General features: G+C 42.8%; 2 protein-coding genes and 2 long non-coding RNA genes across 6 annotated transcripts in view; 2 read left to right on the forward strand and 2 right to left on the reverse strand.

The window, feature by feature from the left end:
- Nucleotides 1–10589, reverse strand: part of LOC122552309 (intercellular adhesion molecule 5-like) — a 78406-nt gene extending 67817 nt beyond the window's left edge. Inside the window, exons 1-3 of the mRNA XM_043695043.1 lie at nucleotides 10290–10589; nucleotides 5888–6154; nucleotides 198–512 (exon numbers count right to left, since the gene is read on the reverse strand). Coding sequence (XP_043550978.1) covers nucleotides 198–512; nucleotides 5888–6154; nucleotides 10290–10356 — 649 coding nt within the window. The 5' untranslated portion in view covers nucleotides 10357–10589. The remainder of the gene's footprint in view (nucleotides 1–197; nucleotides 513–5887; nucleotides 6155–10289) is intronic.
- LOC122552316 overlaps nucleotides 1–20305 on the forward strand; it is a 32331-nt gene that overhangs the window by 1923 nt on the left and 10103 nt on the right. The gene's annotated exons all lie outside the window — the stretch shown is intronic.
- LOC122552317 lies at nucleotides 6853–18035 on the forward strand. The gene is made up of 3 exons (XR_006312355.1): nucleotides 6853–6889; nucleotides 14921–15014; nucleotides 17960–18035. It is a non-coding gene; the product is annotated as an uncharacterized LOC122552317 (long non-coding RNA).
- The window catches only part of LOC122552310 (intercellular adhesion molecule 3-like), a 39307-nt gene continuing 36134 nt past the window's right edge, over nucleotides 17133–20305 (reverse strand). For all 3 annotated transcript variants that reach the window (XM_043695046.1, XM_043695044.1, XM_043695045.1), the window contains exon 5: nucleotides 17133–19695. In XM_043695046.1, the coding sequence (XP_043550981.1) occupies nucleotides 19517–19695 (179 nt within the window). In that variant the 3' untranslated portion in view covers nucleotides 17133–19516. The remainder of the gene's footprint in view (nucleotides 19696–20305) is intronic.

Here is a 20305-nt window from a genome sequence, read left to right on the forward strand (position 1 = left end):
CTGTTCCTTATGTTCATCTGCCTCGCAAAGACTTTATTGACTTTTTTGGACTAGATTTTGCACACCCTCTGGCAGGCTTAAAGACTTGTGGAACATTTACATATTGCTTCCCATTGCTTATTCTCAATAAGTTATGGATATTTAATCTTTGATATTCTCTCAACAAAGAAAGCATTTTTTGTGCAATTGGAACTTACCGTAAGTTTGCAGAGTGACAGAAGAGTTTGTGATTGACTTTGTGGTATTAGAGCCCAAGTCCACTTCAGCCAAGCAGGTGTATTCCTGTCCATCATCTGATCGACTTGCAACGAAATTGAAGACATTTCTCAACCTTTTATCTTCATCCGGAAGACCTGGTTCACCTGTGGAATCTCTCTGGACAATCTCACTCCCTCTCAGCCATGTGAGAATGAGTTTGTTGTTTGGATAGACTCTTGGGCCAATGCACTCCAGACTATATGTTCTGTTAATCTCCAGTACTTCAGGGAGTAATGTAATGCTTATCTCTCGATCTATGAAAAATAGTTAACAGAATTCTTTGAAATAATAGGTCTCTGAAAACTCCAGTTCTACTCTTGTTTACTTTCAACATATCTATCTTTCATTCCATATATAAATAGTCCTTGTGTGCAGTAAAGTTTATCCCAGCCTGTGCCTGGCCCATCAAGCAGTGATCAAATTCTTTTTCATGCATCATGCTCTACACTATGGCAAGAACATGGAGTTGGGATTCTGATTTAATAGCACTAAAATGCGCACTGTTTTCAATAACAACATATAAAATTGTTGCTGAATCAAACCATAAAATGATACGACAAAGGAGGCAATTCTGTTGAGCAATCTTCTCCATTCCCTCCAATCGATTCTACTAACCAGTTCAAACCCCACACAGCTGTCAATTCTCCTTCTTCAACATGGTTCCAGTTCTCCTGCATATTTTTAGTTCAAGTGTTTATCATTCATCTTAATGTAACCTTAGGCCAGGAAATACATGAACTCCTGCAGCAACTCACCAAGCTCCTTCATGAGCTCCCCCCCCCCCCACATCTGTGGCCACTACCATCAGGAAGGGCAAGGGCAGCAGAAACATGGGAGCACCACAACCTACAGGTTCCTCTCCAAGCCATTCACTATCCCCCCAACGCCTCATCTTCATCAGACTGGTGAGTTTTGGCATTCATAGTTGGTTGCAATTGTATAATCAGCCAAATCTCACTTTACCCTGTGCTTTGGTGCTGTGTTTGACTAAAGTTAAACACTAGGAGAAAGTGAGGACTGCAGATGCTGGAGATCAGAGCTGGAAAATGTGTTGCTGGAAAAGCGCAGCAGGTCAGGCAGCATCAAAGGAGCAGGAGAATCAACGTTTCGGGCGTAAGCCCTTCTTCAGGAATCCTTCAGGAGCTAAAGTTAAACACTGCACACAATAAAACAGCAAATTACTGCAGATACTCGAATCTGAACTGAAAACAATAGACAATAGGTGCAGGAGTAGGCCATTCGGTCCTTCGAGCCAGCATCACCATTTATTATGACCATGGATGATCATCCACAATCAATATCCTGTTCCTGCCTTATCCCCATAACCCTTGACTCCACTACCTTTAAGAGCTCTATCCATCTCTTTCTTGAAAGTATCCAGAGACTTGGCCTCCACTGCCTTCTGGGGCAGAGCATTCCATACACCCACCACTCGCTGGGTGAAGAAGTTTCTCCTCAACTCTGTTCTAAGTGGCATGCCCCTCATTTTTAAACTGTGTCCTCTGGTTCGGGACTCACCCATCAGCGGAAACATGCTTCCTACCTCCAGAGTGTCCAATCCTTTAATAATCCTATACGTCTCAATCAGATCATCTCTCAGCCTTCCACACTCAAGGGTATACAAGCCCAGTCGCTCCAATCTTTCAGCGTAAGACCTCGTGAACCTACGCTGCACTCCCTCAATAGCCAGAATGTCTTTCCTCAAATTTGGAGACCAAAACTGCACACAACATTCCAGGTGCGGTCTCACCAGGGCCCTGTACAGCTGCAGAAGAACCTCTTTGCTTCTATACTCAATCCCTCTTGTTATTAAGGCCAGCATGCTATTGGCTTTCTTCACTGCCTGCTGTACCTGCATGCTTGCTTTCATTGACTGATGTATAAGAACACCTAGATCTCATTGTACTGCCCCTTTACCTAACTTGACTCCATTTAGGTAGTAATCTGCCTCCCTGTTCTTGCCACCAAAGTGGATAACCACAAATTTATCCACATTAAACTGCATCTGCCATGCGTCTGTCCATTCACCTAGCCTGTCCAAGTCACCCTGTATTCTCCTAACGTCCTCCTCACATTTCACCCTGCCACCCAGCTTTGCATCATCAGCAAATTTGCTAATATTACTTTTAATATCTTCATCTATATTGTTAATGTATACTGTAAATAGCTGTGGTCCCAGCACCGAACCTTGTGGTACCTCACTGGTCACCGCCTGCCATCCCGAAAGGCAGCCGTTTATCACTACTCTTTGCTTCCTGTCAGTTAGCCAATCTTCAATCCAAGTCAGTATTTTTCCCCCTATATTATGTGTCCTAATTTTGCTCACTAACTTCCTATGTGGGACTTTAACAAAGGCTTTCTGAAAGTCCAGGTACATTGCATCCACTGGCTCTCCCTTGTCCAGCTTCATAGTTGCATCCTCAAAAAATTCCAGAAGATTAGTCAAGCATGATTTCCCCTCCGTAAATCCATGCTGACTCTGATCTGTCCTGTCACTGCTATCCAAGAGAGTCGTAATTTCATCTTTTATAACTGACTCCAGCATCTTTCCACCACTGACGTCAGGCTAACTGGTCTATAATTCCCTACTTTCTCTCTCCCTCCCTTCTGGAAAAGTGGGACAACATTAGCCACCCTCCAATCCACAGGAACTGATCCTTAATCTATAGAACATTGGAAAATAATTACCAATGCATCCACGATTTCTGGAGCCACCTCCTTACGTACCCTGGGATGCAGACTATCAGGTCCCGGGGACTTATCAGCCTTCATACTTAACAGTTTAACCAACACTATTTCCTGCCTAATATAAATTCCCTACAGTTCATCCATTACCCTAGGTCCTTAGCCACTATTACATCTGGGAGATTGCTTATGTCTTCCCCAGTGAAGACAGATCCAAAGTACCTATTCAACTCTTCTGCCATTTCCTAGTTCCCCATAATAAATTCACCCATTCCTGTCTTCAAGGGCCCAATTTTAGTCTTAACCATTTTTTTTTCTTTTCTCATACCTAAAAAAGCTCACTATTCCTCATTTCCCCTTCCCCCACCTCACCCCAGCTCCAACCTTCCAGTTCAGCACTGCCCTCATGACCTGTCCTACCAGCCTATCTTTTTTTCCACCTATCCACTCCACCCTCCTCTCTGACCTATCACCTCCATCCCCACCCCATTCACCTATTGTACTCTCTGCTCCTTGGATGCTGCCTGACCTGCTGTGCTTTTCCAGCACCACTCTGATCCAGACCCATGGAGAGAAAAACAAGCTAACTTTTTGAGACGAGATGACTCTTCATCAAAACTGAAGTGAAGTGTGGAGAGGGCAGCATTTATGTGCAGGGGGTGGGTTGGAGTGTGGAGAGGGCAGCATTTATGTGCAGGGGGTGGGTTGGAGTGCTGGGGGAGAAAGGGTGTTGATCGTTCAGATTAGGTGATTGGAATATGAGAAAGGCAGAAGGATGGGGTGCTTAACTGCCAGGCTGGAAAGAACAGACAGGCCCACTGCGGGGGAGGGGAGGAGAGGGGAGAGAGTGACAGAGAATGTAATCAGCAAAACTAAAAGAAAGGAAAAGAATGGGTTCACAATTTGAAGGTGCTGAATTCAATACTGAATCTGAAAGAACTGCAGATGCTGTAAATCTGGAACAAAAACAGAAGATGCTGGAAAAGCGAGGCAAGATCAAAGGAAGAAGACCAATGGCATTCTCTGCTCCTCCAGGGCAAGTGCCACACTCTTCTCTCTGCTACTTCACACTCACTCTAACTCTGCTATAGCACACACCTTCCTCCCAGGCTCATGCTCTGCCACTCTCTCGAATGCTTGCAACAACCTCCCTCACTCTCTCTCAGTTCCAATCTTCCAGACTATGCATTGTGGCTTCTGTCATGCTACTCACTTCATCGGGACACCGCACCTCCTTTTGACACCTCACCCCCTCCACAATACCCCACAATACCAGCACAAATAGTCGTGCGATCTGATTTCACCTGTCACATGGTGCTGAAATGGGACTGACATAGCGCATTGCCAAACAGCAAGATGTGTGTCCCTTGGCTGAGGGCTGCTGACCAGCAAGTCAAACTGCCTGCTTGTGTGACTGCTGTAATTGCCACTGAAAGGCAGGCCAAGTCATAGATGCTGTGACCATGTAGACAGACATGAAGTGAGTGAGCACTAAATGAGCAAGTGAGCAGCCCTGAGACACAACCTGGTCCAGTCTATCAGCTGGGTGCCTCAGAGTGTCCCTGCTACAGCTTTTCAATGTCAGTACGTTCTGCTATGCAAATCTGAACTTCATGGGCTGCCTGAAAGTGTATCAGAGAGGTGCCTGTCTCCTGTCTCCATCCTGTATCTGCTGGTTACCTGTTCCTTCTTCAAGCTGTGGGGTGACCACATCTAAAAAGTGCCTTTCACATTATTCCAAACTTGTGGAAGCACTATTGTGCTTCTAGCTGACTCTCAAACTCTCAAACTCAATGTTTAAACTGCTCCTTGCGGATGTGGACAGTGGTGTCTCATACTTCCTACCTACTGCAAGGTGTACAACACATGGGACAGAGCTCCCCTGCTACACCTTTGGTTAACAATCAGAGAGAACAGGGTGGCACTTACACTGACAGTGTGAAGAAGGTTATCGACCTTCTCACTACATTGCTGTGTACCCCTGCAGGTGGCAGAGAGCTACTTTAACCTGGGTGACAGTCTTGCTCCAGGCTGGTATGGTCCGGTGCCACAGTCTCCACTACTGGTCAGGGGGTAAAGGAAATCCTCCCTTTGTACCACCCCTCCCAACAGCACCTCCAGGTCCTTGCCTCCAAAGTGCATGCCAATGTCTGCCTGTCTGCTAAGGCCAGGACAAATATCAGGAACCAGGCAAGGCAGCTTCAGACTTACTGAGTTTGTCCAGGTGCACAAAGGGCTTTTAAAGATGGCAAAGAGAAAGTGTGGACTGCAGATGCTGGAGATCAGAGTTGAAAAGTGTAGCACTGGAAAAGCAAAGCAGGTTAGGCAGCATCCGAGGAGCAGGAGAGTCAAAGTTTTGAGCATAAGCCCTTCATCAGAAAAATTCACCAGGTCTCATGGCAAATAAAAACTTCAAAAAGCACAACACAACTTGCACAGAGCTAAAAGTATGTACAGTTCACTCCCATATGTTTCTACAGGTTACCGGTTATAGGAAATAAAATTTGTCACAGTAAGAGTAGCAAGAACCTTCCATTCAATGTCTCACAAACCATTCTGGTTCACTTACTAATGTCCTTCATGAAGAAAATCTGCCATTTTACCTGATCTGGCCTGCATGTGACTCCACACCCACAGTTTTGTGGTTCACTTATATTTTACCTCTGAAGTGGCCTCTCAAGGAACTCAGTTCAAGGGCAACAAATACTGGCTGAGCCAGTAATGCCCTCATCCAATGAAGGAATATTAAAACCACGTGACTGTCAACCTGTGCAGGTGCTGAGTATGAACCCATTTCGTACTAATGCAGTCCAGTATCTCAGCTCACATGCTGCAGCATCTGGTTGCAAATCATGGAAACTTCTTACAGTCTAAACTATTCCACACCACCTTTTACCTACTTTATGTTTCCTATACAAATATGGAAATGAGAGTTTTCACTTACTGTATACTGGGACATTCGCTGTCTTCTCCTTCAGCTCAGAGATACACATCACAGAACATGCTGGTGTTAAATCCCACTGCTGGACAATTGGGAAATAGTCATTGTACCAAGTAATGCCCTTTTTTCTGTGAAAGTTTACCCCTGATTTATATTCCACATTTATTGTTGGTTTTGGACATGTTGTGCTGCAGTTCATCGCGATGGAACCTCCAAATTCCACGGCTGGGGGGTTTACATCGATTGAAACTTCAAATCCAGTTACAGTGGCTGCCAAGAAAACAAACCACAGTAAATACTGAGACATACAACCCATTTGAGTCAAGATCATTGGAGCTGATGTGAAACCAGCCCAGTAAGTAGGCTTCTTTTAAAACAAGACACCTCTTTTACGCAAATAACAGGAGCTTAGAAATTTACTGTATAGAAGGAAAACACTTGACCCATCAAATCCCTACCAGCTATAAAGTGCTACCTGACCTAATCTGTAGCCTCAAAGATTACAGTGAATATCCAAATATTGAGAATTTCTTTTCATGGGATACGGGCATCACCGGCAAGACCAGCGTTTGTTGCCCATCCCTAACTGTCCTTGAACAAGTGGCTTGCTCAGCCACCACCCAGGGCAGTTGCGAGTCATCCACATTGTTGCAGGGCACGAGTGGCTTGTAGTTTAGAATGATGTGTCAATCCGCTAAAGGACAATAATGAATCAGATGAGATTTTGTAACAGTTAATGATAGTCTGATTGTCGTCATCATTAAAGCTGTACTTCCAATTTGGGATTTTGCTGAATTTAAATTCCATTGGTTTCCACAGGAATCCACATCCAATCAAGGGTGGCACGGTGGCTCAGTGGTTAGCACTGTTGCCTCACAGCACAGGGATCCAGGTTTGATTCCCACCTCAGGTGACTATGTGGAGTTTGCACATTCTCCCCATGTCTGCATGGATTTCCTCCGGGTGCTCCGGTTTCCTCCCACAATCCAAAGATGTGCAGGTCAGGTGAGTTTGCCATGCTAAATTGCCCATGGTCTTAGATGCATTAGTCAGGGGTAAATATAGGGTAAGCGTCTGAGTGGGTTACTCTTCGGAGGTTCAGTGTGGACTTGTTGGGCCAAAGGGCCTGGTTCCACACTGTCGGGAATCTAATCTAATCCCAAGAACAGTGGCTGTCTGGATTACTCAGCTGATGACACCACTTCACCAACATTTCCCCTTCTGCCTCTAGCCAGTAAATTCCAGACCCCACCAGCCCCACCTGGTGAAAATCTTTCTATACAACTCCCCTTTAATCCTTTCACAAATTATATATCTATTCCCCACATTACTAACTTCTGTTAAGTGAAATAGATCCTTCCTATTCAATCTAAATGGCCCCTCATAATAAGGGGCACCTCAAATACATTTCCTTTCAGCCTCTCTGCTCCAAAGAAAATCATCCCAGCTTATCCAATATCTCTTCACATTTATAATTCTCCGCCTTGACAACTCCCTGTAAAACCTCTCTGAACACTCTTGAGTGCTATCACATCTTTCTCAAAGTGGCAGATGTGGGTACTGCAGATGCTGGAGATCAGAGTCAAAATTAGAGTGCTGCTGGACTCCTGATGAAGGGCTTTTGCCCAAAACGTCGATTTTCCTTCTCCTCACGATGCTGCCTGACTGTTGTGCTTTTCCAGCACCACTCTAATCTTGACTCACTGAATTAATGGTTTAGTGTTAATACCACTAGACCATCATCTCCTCTAAAGGTCTCACTGTTCCTCTAGAATTCTCTGTATCCTATCTACAGGAATAGTGCCAGAAGACTGGAGGATAGCAAATGTTGTTCCCTTGTTCAAGAAGGGGAGTAGAGACAACCCTGGTAATTGTAGACCAAGTAAAAATCACACAACACCAGGTTATAGTCCAACAGGTTTATTTGGAAGCACTAGCATTTGGAGCGCTGCTCCTTCATCAGGTAGGTGCAGTGCTATGAAATCTAGTGCTTACAAATAAACCTATTGGAGTATAACCTGGTGTTGTGTGATTTTTAGATTGAACACCCCAGTTCAACACCAGCACTCCAAATCAATTATAGACCAGTGAGCCTTACTTCAGTTGTGAGTAAAGTGTTGGAAAGGGTTATAAGAGATAGGATTTATTATCATCTAGAAAGGAATAAGTTGATTAGGGATAGTCAACATGATTTTGTGAAGGGTAGATTGTGCCTCATAAACCTTATTGAGTTCTTTGAGAAGGTGACCAAACAGGTGGATGAGGATAAAGCAGTTGATGTGGTGTATATGGATTCAGTAAAGTCTTTGGTAAGGTTCCTCACGGTAGGCTATTGCACAAAATACAGAGGCACGGGATTGAGGGTGATTTAGCGATATTGAACAGAAATTGGCCACCTGAAAGAAGACAGAAGATGGTGGTTGATGGGAAATGTTCATCCTGGAGTTCAGTTACTAGTGGTGTACCACAAGGGTCCACTGTGTTGGGTCCACTGCTGTTTGTCATTTTTATGAACGATCTGGATGAGGGTTTAGAGGATGGTTTAGTAAATTTACGGATAACACTAAAGTCGGTAGAATTGTGGATAGTGCCGAAGGATGTTGTAGGTTACAGAGGGACACAGATAAGCTGCAGAGCTGGGCTGAGAGGGGGCAAATGGAGTTTAATGCGGAAAAGTGTGAGGTGAATCACTTTGGAAGGAGTAACAGGAATGCAGAGTACTGGGTTAATGGTGAGATTCTTTGTCATGTAGATGAGCAAAGGGATCTTGGTGTCCATATACATAGATCCCTGAAAGTTACCCCCCAGGTTGATAGGGTTGTTAAGAAGGCATACAGTGTGTTAGCTTTTATTGGTAAAGGGATTGAGTTTTGGATCAATGAGGTCATGTTGCAGCTGTACCAAAGTCTGGTGCAGCTGCATTTGGAGTAATGTGTACAGTTCTGGTCACTGCATTATAGGAAGGGTGTGGAAGCATTGGAAAGGGTTCAGAGGAGATTTGTGGAGGGAAGGTCTTATGAGGAAAGGCTGAGGAACTTGAGGCTGTTTTTGTTGGAGAGACATAGTTTTAAACTAAAGGGTGATAGATATAGGGCAGATGTCAGAAGAGTGTTTCTTTACTCAGAGAGTAGTAGGGGTGTGGAACACACTGCCTGCAACAGTAATAGACTCACTAACTTCAAGGACATTTAAATGGTGGATTGGATAAACATATGGATGAAAATGGAATACTATAGGTTAGATGGGCTTCAGGTTGGTTTCACAGATTGGTGGAACATGGAGGGCCGAAGGGCCTGTACTGCGCTGTAATGTTCTACGTTCTGTTATCATTTACTCCATTGCCTTATTTGTCTTCCCAAATGAAAATGTTTCTCTTTGAAAAGCCTTCTCAGAACCCACTCTGTGCTAAGGTTTCGATTTTCTCCCTTCAAGGATGCCAGGTTGCAGAGGATCAGAGATGCAAGCACCAGAATCTGAATATCCACCCATCTCCTTCCACTTCAGAAAAACCAGCACAGTTGAACAAAAAGGACCTATCACCTCCATCCCCATCCCCATTCACCTACTGTACACTATGCTACCTTCTCCCCAGCCCCCACCCCCCTCCCATTTATCTCTACACCCTGGAGGCTCCCTGTCTCTATTCCTGATGAAGGGCTTTTGCCCGAAACGTCGATTTTCCTGCTCCTCGGATGCTGCCTGAACCGCTGTGCTTTTCCAGCACCACTCTGATCTAAACCCTGAACAACAAGGACAGCAGAGTCACAGGAGGGAGTTGGATGGCATGGGTACATTTTATACAGGATTATACTTGAAGACAATCAACATGTTATGTCGTGGTGAATTATGTTCAGCTGATACTGACCCACAGGAAACGTTATTTCTTGAATAGGAAAGAAAACTTTTCTTCATAAATGGCCAACTTGTAATTAGTTATTTTAGTTCCAGACAAATTGAAAATGAAAGATCCAGTGTTGAACCGCTCTTCCTTTCCGAGCGGTCTAGCAACGCACATGATGAAAGATAATGGTGACTGTTAAATATAGGGGTAGACCGAAGCATTAGATCAGATTGCAGCAAACTGATACCATTAACTTACCAATTTACAAGGATTGATTTGAGTTATGTGAATGATGCAGATCTCTGTATACGACTATATTTATTTAATCTGTACTTTCCTTAACATTAGTTAGAAGAAAGTGTGAAACAAAGCCTTTTTTTTATTTCCGGTTGTTAAACTGAAACCAACTAATACACGAGGAAATCGGTAACGGCAAATGTCTTGTTGGAAAAGCCAACAGATATCGTTTTTACTGCACCGATGTAGTAAACCTATCACAATACAATACTACTTCAGTCTATGTAAATGTTAAACATTACTCATATTTTAAAATGCTTTACTTGCCTGTTACAATGAACAGCAACTTGAAATGCCAAATACATTCAGCCAGTGAAGTTAGTCTCGAATCCATAATTATTAACTTAAAGATGTTTTTAAAATAATCTGGAATCACACTAATCTTAAAAGTTTCGGAATTTTGAGACTGTAACTAGATCGAGAGGAACTTGCTGACAATTTAACAACTTATTTCCAGACTAACTCAGAGCACGCTTGAGCCATCTGAGTCCATGTTCCATTGACCAACCCTTCCGGTTAACTGTCAAATGTCAGAATATGGGGGATGTTCCACGCCCAGTCTCTTTTTATTTCAATCCTTCAAAAACCCCTGCACATCTTTCGTTTATTTTCTTATAATTTTTAAAGGTTTCATTCATTCTGCTGTCTGAGTCTCTCAGGATTCAGGGTGCACATGCCGCCACTCCGGTGTAATGTAGAAGTGTCGGTGTTGGACTGGGGTGGACAGGGTTAAAAATCACACAACACCAGGTTATAGTCCAACAGGTTTATTGGGAAGCACTAGCTTTCGGAGCGCCTCTCCTTCACAACCACCTGATGAAGGAGCAGCGCTCCAAAAGCCAGTGCTTCCCAATAAACCTGTTGGACTATAACTTGGTGTTGTGTGATTTTTAACTTTATCCTCCAGTTTGAGAGTTTCTGAGATGCTGATCATTCCATGATCTGAAGACTCAACCATATTCGAGGCAGGCTGTGTTTGCAGGGCAACCATAGGAACCACACCAACCAGTATGTGTTCAGCCAACTCCAAGAAACTGTGATGTGATCATGTCAGAGCATCTGGTTTTGTAGATATTGATTGATTGAGAACCTTTGACCAGGACACTGAGTAGAACCCCTGCTCAATTTGAAAACATTATCATGCCTGGCATTGAGCTTTTCCATCCATTTGAGACAGGAGATAGGACTTCAGTTTAACAACGTACCTGGAGTACAATGTTCCCTCAATACTATACTGGCTTTTAGATTTTTATGGTTGTGCCTCAGTGTTGAAGTGGGAGGTGAACTGAGAACCTTGTTACTCTAAGTAAGGTGTTATAATCTATAGTTACTGTGAGAAACAGAGACACGCACGAGAATTCCTAGAGACATGGCATTCCAGCCAAAACTCTATCAACAAACACATTGACTTGGATCCCATTTACCACTCCCTGAGAAAAGAAACAGGAAATGACATCACTGTAGGAAATGATGTTATGACAAGAATTGACATCACCACCTCAAGGAAACCCAAACATATAAATAGAAAGTGGGCTATACCATCAATGCTTCTTTCGGAGGCTCACTGAAAATATTACCTAGTATGGTGATGAAATGTCTGAAAATGAACTTTCCATCTCAGTGAGCAAACCTACAGAGTTTCGGGATTGAAGATGATGTAGCGGTTTGGATCAGAAATTGACTAGCTGAAAGAAGAAAGGTGGTGGTTGATGGGAAATGTTCATCCTGGAGTTCAGTTACCAGTGGTGTACTGCAAGGATCAGTGTTGGATCCACTGCTGTTTGTCATTTTTATAAATGATCTGGAGGTGGGCATAAAAGAATGGGTGAGTAAATTTGCAGATGACACTAAGGTGAGTAGAGTTTTGGATAGTGCCGAAGGATGTTGTGGGTTACAGAGAGACATAGATAAGATGCAGAGCTGGGCTGAGAAGTGGCAAATAGAGTTTAATATGGAAAAGTGTGAGGTAGTTCAATTAGGAAGCAGTAACCAGAATGCAGAGTACTTGGCTAATGGTAAAATTCTTGGCAGTGTAGATGAGCAGAGAGATCTCGGTGTCCATGTGCATAAATCCCTGAAAGGTGCCATCCAGGTTGATAGGGTTGTTAAGAAGGCATAAGGTGTGTAGGCATTTATTGGTAGAGGGATTGAGTTTTAGAGCCACAAGGTCATGCTTCAGCTGTACAAGACACTGTTAAGGCCGCACCTGGAGTATGGCGTGCAGTTCTGGTCACTGCATTATAGGAAGGATATGGAAGCTTTGGAACGGGATCAGAAGAGATTTACTAGGATGTTGCCTGGTATGGAAGGAAGGTCTTACGAGGAAAGACTGAGGTACTAAAGGATGTTTTCGTTGGAGAGAAGATGGTTGAGAGGTGACTTAATCAAGATGTATAAGATAATCAGAGGCTTAGATAGTGTGGACAGTGAGAGCCTTTTTCCTTGGATGGTGAAGGTTAACACAAGGGGACATAGCTTTAAATTGAGGGTTAATAGATTTAGGACAGATGTTAGGGATAGTTTCTACACTCAGAGAGTAGTAGGGGCGTGGAATGGCTTGTCTGCAACAGGAGTAGACTCGCTGACGTTAAGGGCGTTTAAGTGGGCATTGGACATACATTTGGATTATAATGGAATGGTGTAGGTTAGATGGGCATCAGATTAATTTCACAGGTTGGTGCAACATCGAGCTATACTGTGCTGTAATGTTCTATGTTCTATGTTCAATTTAATCACTGTCAGACTTTTCTACAGTTTGCAGTACACTCCCATAACCAATGATCCTAACTTTTCCATTAACTTGTCCATTCAGTTAAACTTTAAAATACTTCATTGTGACTCAACACATAGTTATTTACATTGTGAGCAATTTAGGCCCCATATCTCAGGATGGATGTGCTGGCCCTGGGCTGGGTCCAGAGGAGGTTCACAAGAATGATCCCTGGAATGAAAGGCTTAATATGTGAAGAACGTTTGAGGAGTCTGGGTCGATACTCGATGGAGTTTAGAAGGTTGAGGGGGAATCTCATTGAAACTTACAGAATACTGAATGGTCTGGACAGTATGGATTTTGGAAAGATGTTTTCATTGAGCAGGAGAGACTGGGACCCAAGTGCACAGCCTTAGAGTAATGACCCTTTCGAAGCAAGATAAGGAAAAACTTCTTCAGCCAGAGAGTGGTGCATCTATGGAATTCATTGCCACAGAAGGCTGTAGTGGCCAGGTCTTTGAGTATATTGAAGACAGAGATATATGGGCTCTTGATTGTCAAAAGGATCTAAGGTTACAGGGAGAAGACATGAGAATAGGGTTGAGAAACCTATCAGCGATGACCGAATGTCAGAGCAGACTCAATGGGCCAAATGGCCTAATTTCTGCTCCTATGTCATAGAGTCATAGAGATGTACAGCACGGAAAAAGACACTTCGGTCCAACACAGCCAGGCCAACCAGATATCCGATATTAATCTAATCCCATTTGCCAGCACCTGTTCTATATCCCTCTAAACCTTTCCTTTTCAAATGCCCATCCAGATACCTTTTAAATGCTGTAATTGTACTAGCCTCCACCACCTCCTCTGACAGCTCATTCCATACACGTACCATGCTCTGCATGAAAAGTTTGCCCTTAGGTCCCTTTTATATCTTTCCTCTCTCACCCTAAACCTATGCCCTCTAGTTAAGGACTCCCAGCCCAGGGAAAATACCTTGTCTATTTACCCTATCCATGCCTCTCATGATTTTATAAACATCTATAAGGGCACCCCTCAGCCTCTAATGCTCCAGGGAAAACAGCCCCAGCCTATTCAGCCTTTCCCTATAGCTTAAAACCTCCAACCCTGGCGACTTCCTTGTAAATCTTTTCTGCGCTCTTTCAATTTTCACAATATCCTTCCAATAGGAAGGAGACCAGAATTGCACACAATATTCCAAAAGTGGCCGAACCAATGTCCTGTACAGCCGCAACATGGCCTCCCAACTCATGTACTCAATACTCTGACAAACGTCTTCTTCACTAGGAGAAAGTGAGGACTGTAGATGCTGGAGATCAGAGCTGAAAAATGTGTTGCTGGAAAAGCGCAGCAGGTCAGGCAGCATCAAAGGAGCAGGAGAATCAATGTTTCAGGATAAGCCCTTCTTCAGGAAGGGCTTCTTCACTATCCTATCTACCTGCAATTCTACTTTCAAGGAACTATGGTCTCTTTGTTCAGCAACACTTCCCAGGACCTTACCATTAAGTGTGTGAGTCCTGCTGTGATTTGCCTTTCCAAAATGCAGCACCTCACATTTATCTGAATTAATCTCCAACTGCCACTCCTCAGCCCATTGGCCCATCTGATCAAGATCCCGTTGTACTCCGAGGTAAACTTTTTCGCTGTCCACTACACCTCAAGTTTTGGTGTCATCTGCAAACTTACTAACTGTACCTCTGTGTTCACATCCAAATCATTTATATAAATGATGAAAAGTAGTGGACCCCGCACCAATCCTTATAGCACTCACTGACCACAGGCCTCCAGTCTGAAAAGCATCCCTCCACCACCACCCTGTCCTCTACCAGAATTTGGATGCCAGTTCTGTATGCAAATGTCGCATTGTCTGCAATCTAAAACTGGTGCTGTAAAGCACCAAGTTCTGTGATTATTTTTTACTGAACCGGTCCTGATACAGTATGATATACACATGTCACAGGGAGGCCTTCTGGCTCCGAGCTAGAAAACACTATCCCTGTGCTTTAAGAACTCATCAATATCTGCAATATCCATTCCCAGAACCATTGTTGCTTTTGGGGTTTGAATGTAGCTTTAATCAGGCAGATTACAAAGAATTGAAGATCTCTGTGCCTCTGCTGCTGGTTTATGTTCTAAAGCTAAAGATGGGTGTTGTTACTTTGGACAGGGTGTTGATCTGCTAAATGGATGTTCATACTACTCACTGGCCTGTCACAGATTCTCCTTCAGCTGTCCGATAACAGATAACAGATTGACCACAGGTTAGTGCTCAATTGGTTTGCTTCAATGACATCAGGTGAACAGCTTGAGATCTTCAAGTAGTGGTCCACAGCTTTTGAGAAATGATGCAAACTCACTCAGGGAACCTCAAAGGACCGGTGGTGCTGGTAACCTCCCTGGTTGAAATAAAGCCTCATTCCTGATGAAGGGCTTTTGCCTGAAACTTCGATTCTCCTGCACCTCGGATGCAGTCTGTCCTGCTATGCTTTTCCAGCACCACACTATTGACTCTAATCTCCAGCATCAGCAGTCCTCACTTTTGCCTGGGAGTAATGATGCCTGAATCCTATGTACCTGCAAACTGCTGCTCTTCCCCTGCCTCCATAATAATGGCGGAGTGGGTCACCAAGGGGTTAAGTCTTACATGGTCTGTGGAGATGTAGGAGATGGGGAGGGCGTTTCTGTAAATCAGTGGGTGGCCTGAACAAGGAAGAAACAGCGAAAACTGTTAATGCAGGTCTTAGGAGGAATCCAAGCAAAACAAAAATGGGCTTGGAAAAATATTTCCAAAATACAAAAATTGACAAGCAAAGTTTGCATACACGTATTTGTAAACTTGCAAATTCATTGATCCTGTTTTGATCTAATGATAAAGCCAGCTGTTGCGAAGTGGTGAAGAACAGAACTCACAGCCAAGCCTTTATAAGCTGCCAAGCTTCAATTCACACATAAAAAGATCCTTCATTAATATAGCACCAAAGTTTCTCAATGTCGTACTTCTATTCAACGTTATAACTTTGGAATTTACAGAGGCATGCCATATAGCTACAAAAGAAAAGACTCAGTCCTGAATCTGTGTTTACCAATATAATTTATTACCCACTTAATGTTCATGAAATACATCAAATTCATTATACAATTAAAATACTGCATCTTACAAAATTGAATCAAAACGATCCCGAGAGGTGGTGTGTACGCAGCAATCTTGTGACAAAACAGATGTTAATTTCATTTTTTTAATCATTCACTCACAGGATGTAGGCATCACTGGCTAGGCCAGCATTTAATGTAGTTCAGAGTCAACCACATTGCTGTGGGTCTGGGGTTAAATGTAGGCTAGACTGGGTAAGGATAGCACGTTCCTTTCTTATAGGACATTAGTGAACCAGATGGACTTTTCCAACATTCAACAATGGATTCATGGTCATCACTAGAATCTTTATTTCAGATTTTATTTAATTGAATTCAGTCAGATCCACAGCAGGATTTGAACACAGGTTCCCAGAACATTACCTTAGTCTCTGGATTAACAGCCCAGTGATAACACCATCAAGCCATTGCCTCCACGTATTGTGTTAATTTGGGTTCAGGTGAGTGAGAATGAGACAAAATACAACCAAAGTAATCTCTCCCGAAGCAGTTGATATGAGCAGCATCATTGTTAACATCTCATTAATGTAGGCAGCTAGTTGCCTTCTGTTTTCACCATGTTTGTGGTATTGGACTGATGTAGGAATTAGCTTTAGCAAGGATATCGAAAATACACAATTTTCACAACTTCTCTGCCTTTCTATCATTTGCCCCATGTTCTCACAATCATTCTGGTCCCTCCTGTGATCTGGCCAATGTGATCCACTCTCTTATTGCTGTTTCAGTTTCAGCCAGCTCTTCACTCATCCTGAAACAGACCCACAATTCAGGAAGAAGGATATCATTTCTGCATAGGGTCAACTTCCTGAAACCACTAAGGCAATTTCTACCCAGTCTTTTCTCACATGGTTCAGAAATAATTTACAAGGATGTTGCCAGGGTTGATGGGTTTGAGTTATAGGGAGAGACCGAATAGGCTGTAGCTGTTTTCCCTGCAGCATTGGAGGCTGAGGGGTGACCTTATAGAAGTTTATAAAATCATGAGAGGCATGGATGAGAGACAAGGTCTTTTCCATGGGGTGGAGGAGTCCAGAACTAGAGGGCATCGGTTTAACTTGAAACTGGAAAAATTTAAAATGAACCTAAGGGGCAACTTTTTCATACGGAGGGTGGTGCGTGTATGGAATGAGCTGCCAGAGGAAGTGGTGGAGGCTGGTACAATTACAATATTGAAAAGGCATTTGGATGGGTATATGAATGGGAAGGGTTTAGAGGGACATGGGTCAAATGCTGGCAAATGGGGCTACATTACTTTAGGATATCTGGTTGGCATGGACGAGTTGGACTGAAGGGTCTGTTTCTATGTGAGAGAAAAAGGTTTCTAATTAAATCTATCAACATTAGATACTTGAATATAACCTTTTAAAGAGTCTGTTGTTAATGTACCTCAACAATGAACTGTTTAATTTTTTCAAAGAAATTGGAAAGACTTCCTGCAAAATGAATCATTTTGATAAGGTAGTGAAGTTTCATTAACCAAACAAAGATCATGAAAATAACTAAAGTCTCAATGTAGCAAGAAGAAAGATGTAATGAGGCACATGGATGAAAGAAATGCAGAGAGGCTGGATTTCTGCAATCCCAGAACCAGAGACCACTGATTCAATGTGATTATCAAAGTAACTAACACTGATTTGAGAAAGCCTAAATGAGTCAGTGTGTGGTGAGGTTGTGAAATGTGCTGCCTGAGAATGTGATGGAGGTAGATACAGTCATGGATTTATAAAGAGAACTAAAGAAAGGTCATTTTCAGGACAACAGGGAAAGGTAATGGAGTGGGATGAGCTCAGCTGCTCTTACAGGCAGTGGGCACAGACAAGATGCATCCATTAGCTTCCTTCAGTGCTGCATCTATTCCTCACTTCTATTCAATAAATGTGAAAAAGGTTCCAACACCTGACCTAAATTTGCCTTTGAGTGTTTCTCTCTGTCCATTTCATGGCAAAGCTTGACATCCTGGTTTGTAGAAGCAGTCACTGCCTTTCAAACCTGAAAAGCTCAAGTTTCTTAATTCTTTCTTCACACCTCTGTCTGACATGTGAAATGTTTCTTACAGATGAACTCAAGGATCTGCAGGGAGGATTTGTGACCTGGTCCTGTATCTCACTTGACCATGTCTTGCCAACATCCCAACCAGTTCATATTTCATGTCTTCCTGGACAATTCAGCTCCCCTTCATTGGTAGCACAATGCTGTGGATATTGGAAATCTAAAACAAACACAGAGAATGTTGGTGAAACTCAGCAGGTTTGTCAGCATCAGTGGAACGGGTAGCAGAGTTAGTCTTTCGAATATGGTATGGCTCTTCTTCAAAACAGATCCTGTTGTGTTTCTCTAGCATTCTCTGCATTTGTTACAGCTATTCTTCAGATTGAGATTCAGGGTACAATGTCAACTTAGATTTGGAGACCAATTGGCTTTTAACATTCCTTAAGATTGGAGTGGGGGAGGGTTTAAGACTAGGGGGCACATTTTTAAATTGAGAGGAAAAACATGAGAAGCAACGTTTTTTACGCAGAGGGTGGTTTGTGTGTGGAATGAACTTTCTGAGAAAGTGGTGGATGAGGGTACATTTCCAATGTTTAAAAGATATTTGGATAAGTACTCAAATAGGAAAGGTTTGGAAGGATGTGGACCAGAAACTGTGGGATGAGTTTAGTTTCGAATTATGTTTGGCATAGACTGGTTGGACCGAAGGTCTGTTTCCGTGCTGTTTGACCCAATGACTTTGTTAAGTTGGAAGATGTGGAGAGCATGCCCAACACTAGAAGGCCAAAGGGTTGGTCAATGTTGAGGCTGACAGCTCTGGAATTCAGCAAGGTGGTTCTGTTAGAGTCCCAGGGAGCAAGGATATCAAAATAAGTTTACAGTAGAACAGGCTGAAGGGATTACATTGGCTCCTGGTCTCCTGTTCCTTAGCGATGTGACATAGAAGGCAGGAAGTCCAGATTAGAGTGGTGCTGGAAAAGCACAGCAGGTCAGGCAGCATCCGAGCAGCAGGAAAATCAACATTTGAGGCAAAAGATTTGCTCTCATGTCTTTCCTCTCAACTTAAAAATGTGCCCCCCCCCCCCATCCTAGGGAGTGTTAAAAGCCAATTGGTCTCCAAATCTAAGTTGATATTGTGCCCTGAATCTCAATCTGAAGAATGGCTGTAACATCGGGAATCGTCCTGAAGAAGGGCTTTTGCCCAAAACGTCGATTTTTCCTGCTCCTCGGATACTGCCTGACTGCTGTGCTGTTCCAGTGCCACTCTAACCCTGACTCTAATCTCCAGCATCTGCAGTACCCACTTTTGCATAGAAGAAGATTCTGCTAGTGATATAAGTAATAAAGATGCAGATGTGCAAGAGCCAGTCTTAAAAACAAAGGAAGTTCTTGGAGAGTCACAGCTGGAGAAGGTTACAGAGGTAGAGAAGGAAGACACCATTCAGAAAGAATTAGAGGTGAATATTTGCATAGTTCTCCTGTATCATCTGCAGAAAGCACAAGACATAGGACAAGAGACCTGCAAACAAACTCAAACCCAGGATATTTTCCAGAGTAGTTAGAAATGCTGTTTTTAAATTGTAAAATCTCGTTTCATATTCTAGTCCATTGCAGGTTGTTGTGATCATTCCTGATACTGGTTTTCATTGGGAACTTGTGGATTGTTGTTGGGCTTTGCATTTTGTAGTTTGTATACTCCTGTTTTCTTGACATTCTTGTTCAAGTAATAAATGATGACTCCTGTTGCAAAGATCAATGTAGCCACCACTGATACACTTGCTGCAGCTATGATCGTAGCTTTACCTGTGAGGAAGATAGGTGAATGAAATGATTCGTAAAACTGAATTTGCATAATTTTTAAAAAATGAATGAGATTTTTAATGTCCTAAAGTCATATAGATACTTTGTTCTCTGTGCGTCATGAATATAAATGGAGAAAAACAGTGTGTCAATCTGTCAGATTAGTCAGCTGGGTAGAATGAGAATCACAGGAGATGCTCAACAGCATGGCCCATCCATAACTGCAGTGTCAGGTGAAATGGAATTAGTCTAATGAAAATGTTCAAAATTGATTGCTGCTCCTGTTTCAGTGCTTTCTCAGTTACTAATCTCATGATCTGTTTCCACTGATTAGGGATCTGTAGTTGCAGATACATTCAATTTTGTTCAAATAGCACACAATCTGTAAGCAGTCAGTCCATGTAATATTTTATAAATTCCTACTTTGGAAATAGAACCAATCTGCCTCAAGATTGGGATATAGATAGATTCTAAACTCACAGCTTTAATGCATTGTCTGAGCTGAGATGTCACAATTTTTTATAAAATCTTATGTTATCTTGGAACTATGATTTGAAAGAAGTTCTGGGATTTACATATTAATGAATTGAAACCTGCATCCCCATTTTAAGTG

The sequence above is a fragment of the Chiloscyllium plagiosum genome, chromosome 8 (assembly GCF_004010195.1).
Source record: "Chiloscyllium plagiosum isolate BGI_BamShark_2017 chromosome 8, ASM401019v2, whole genome shotgun sequence".
NCBI lineage: Eukaryota > Metazoa > Chordata > Chondrichthyes > Orectolobiformes > Hemiscylliidae > Chiloscyllium > Chiloscyllium plagiosum.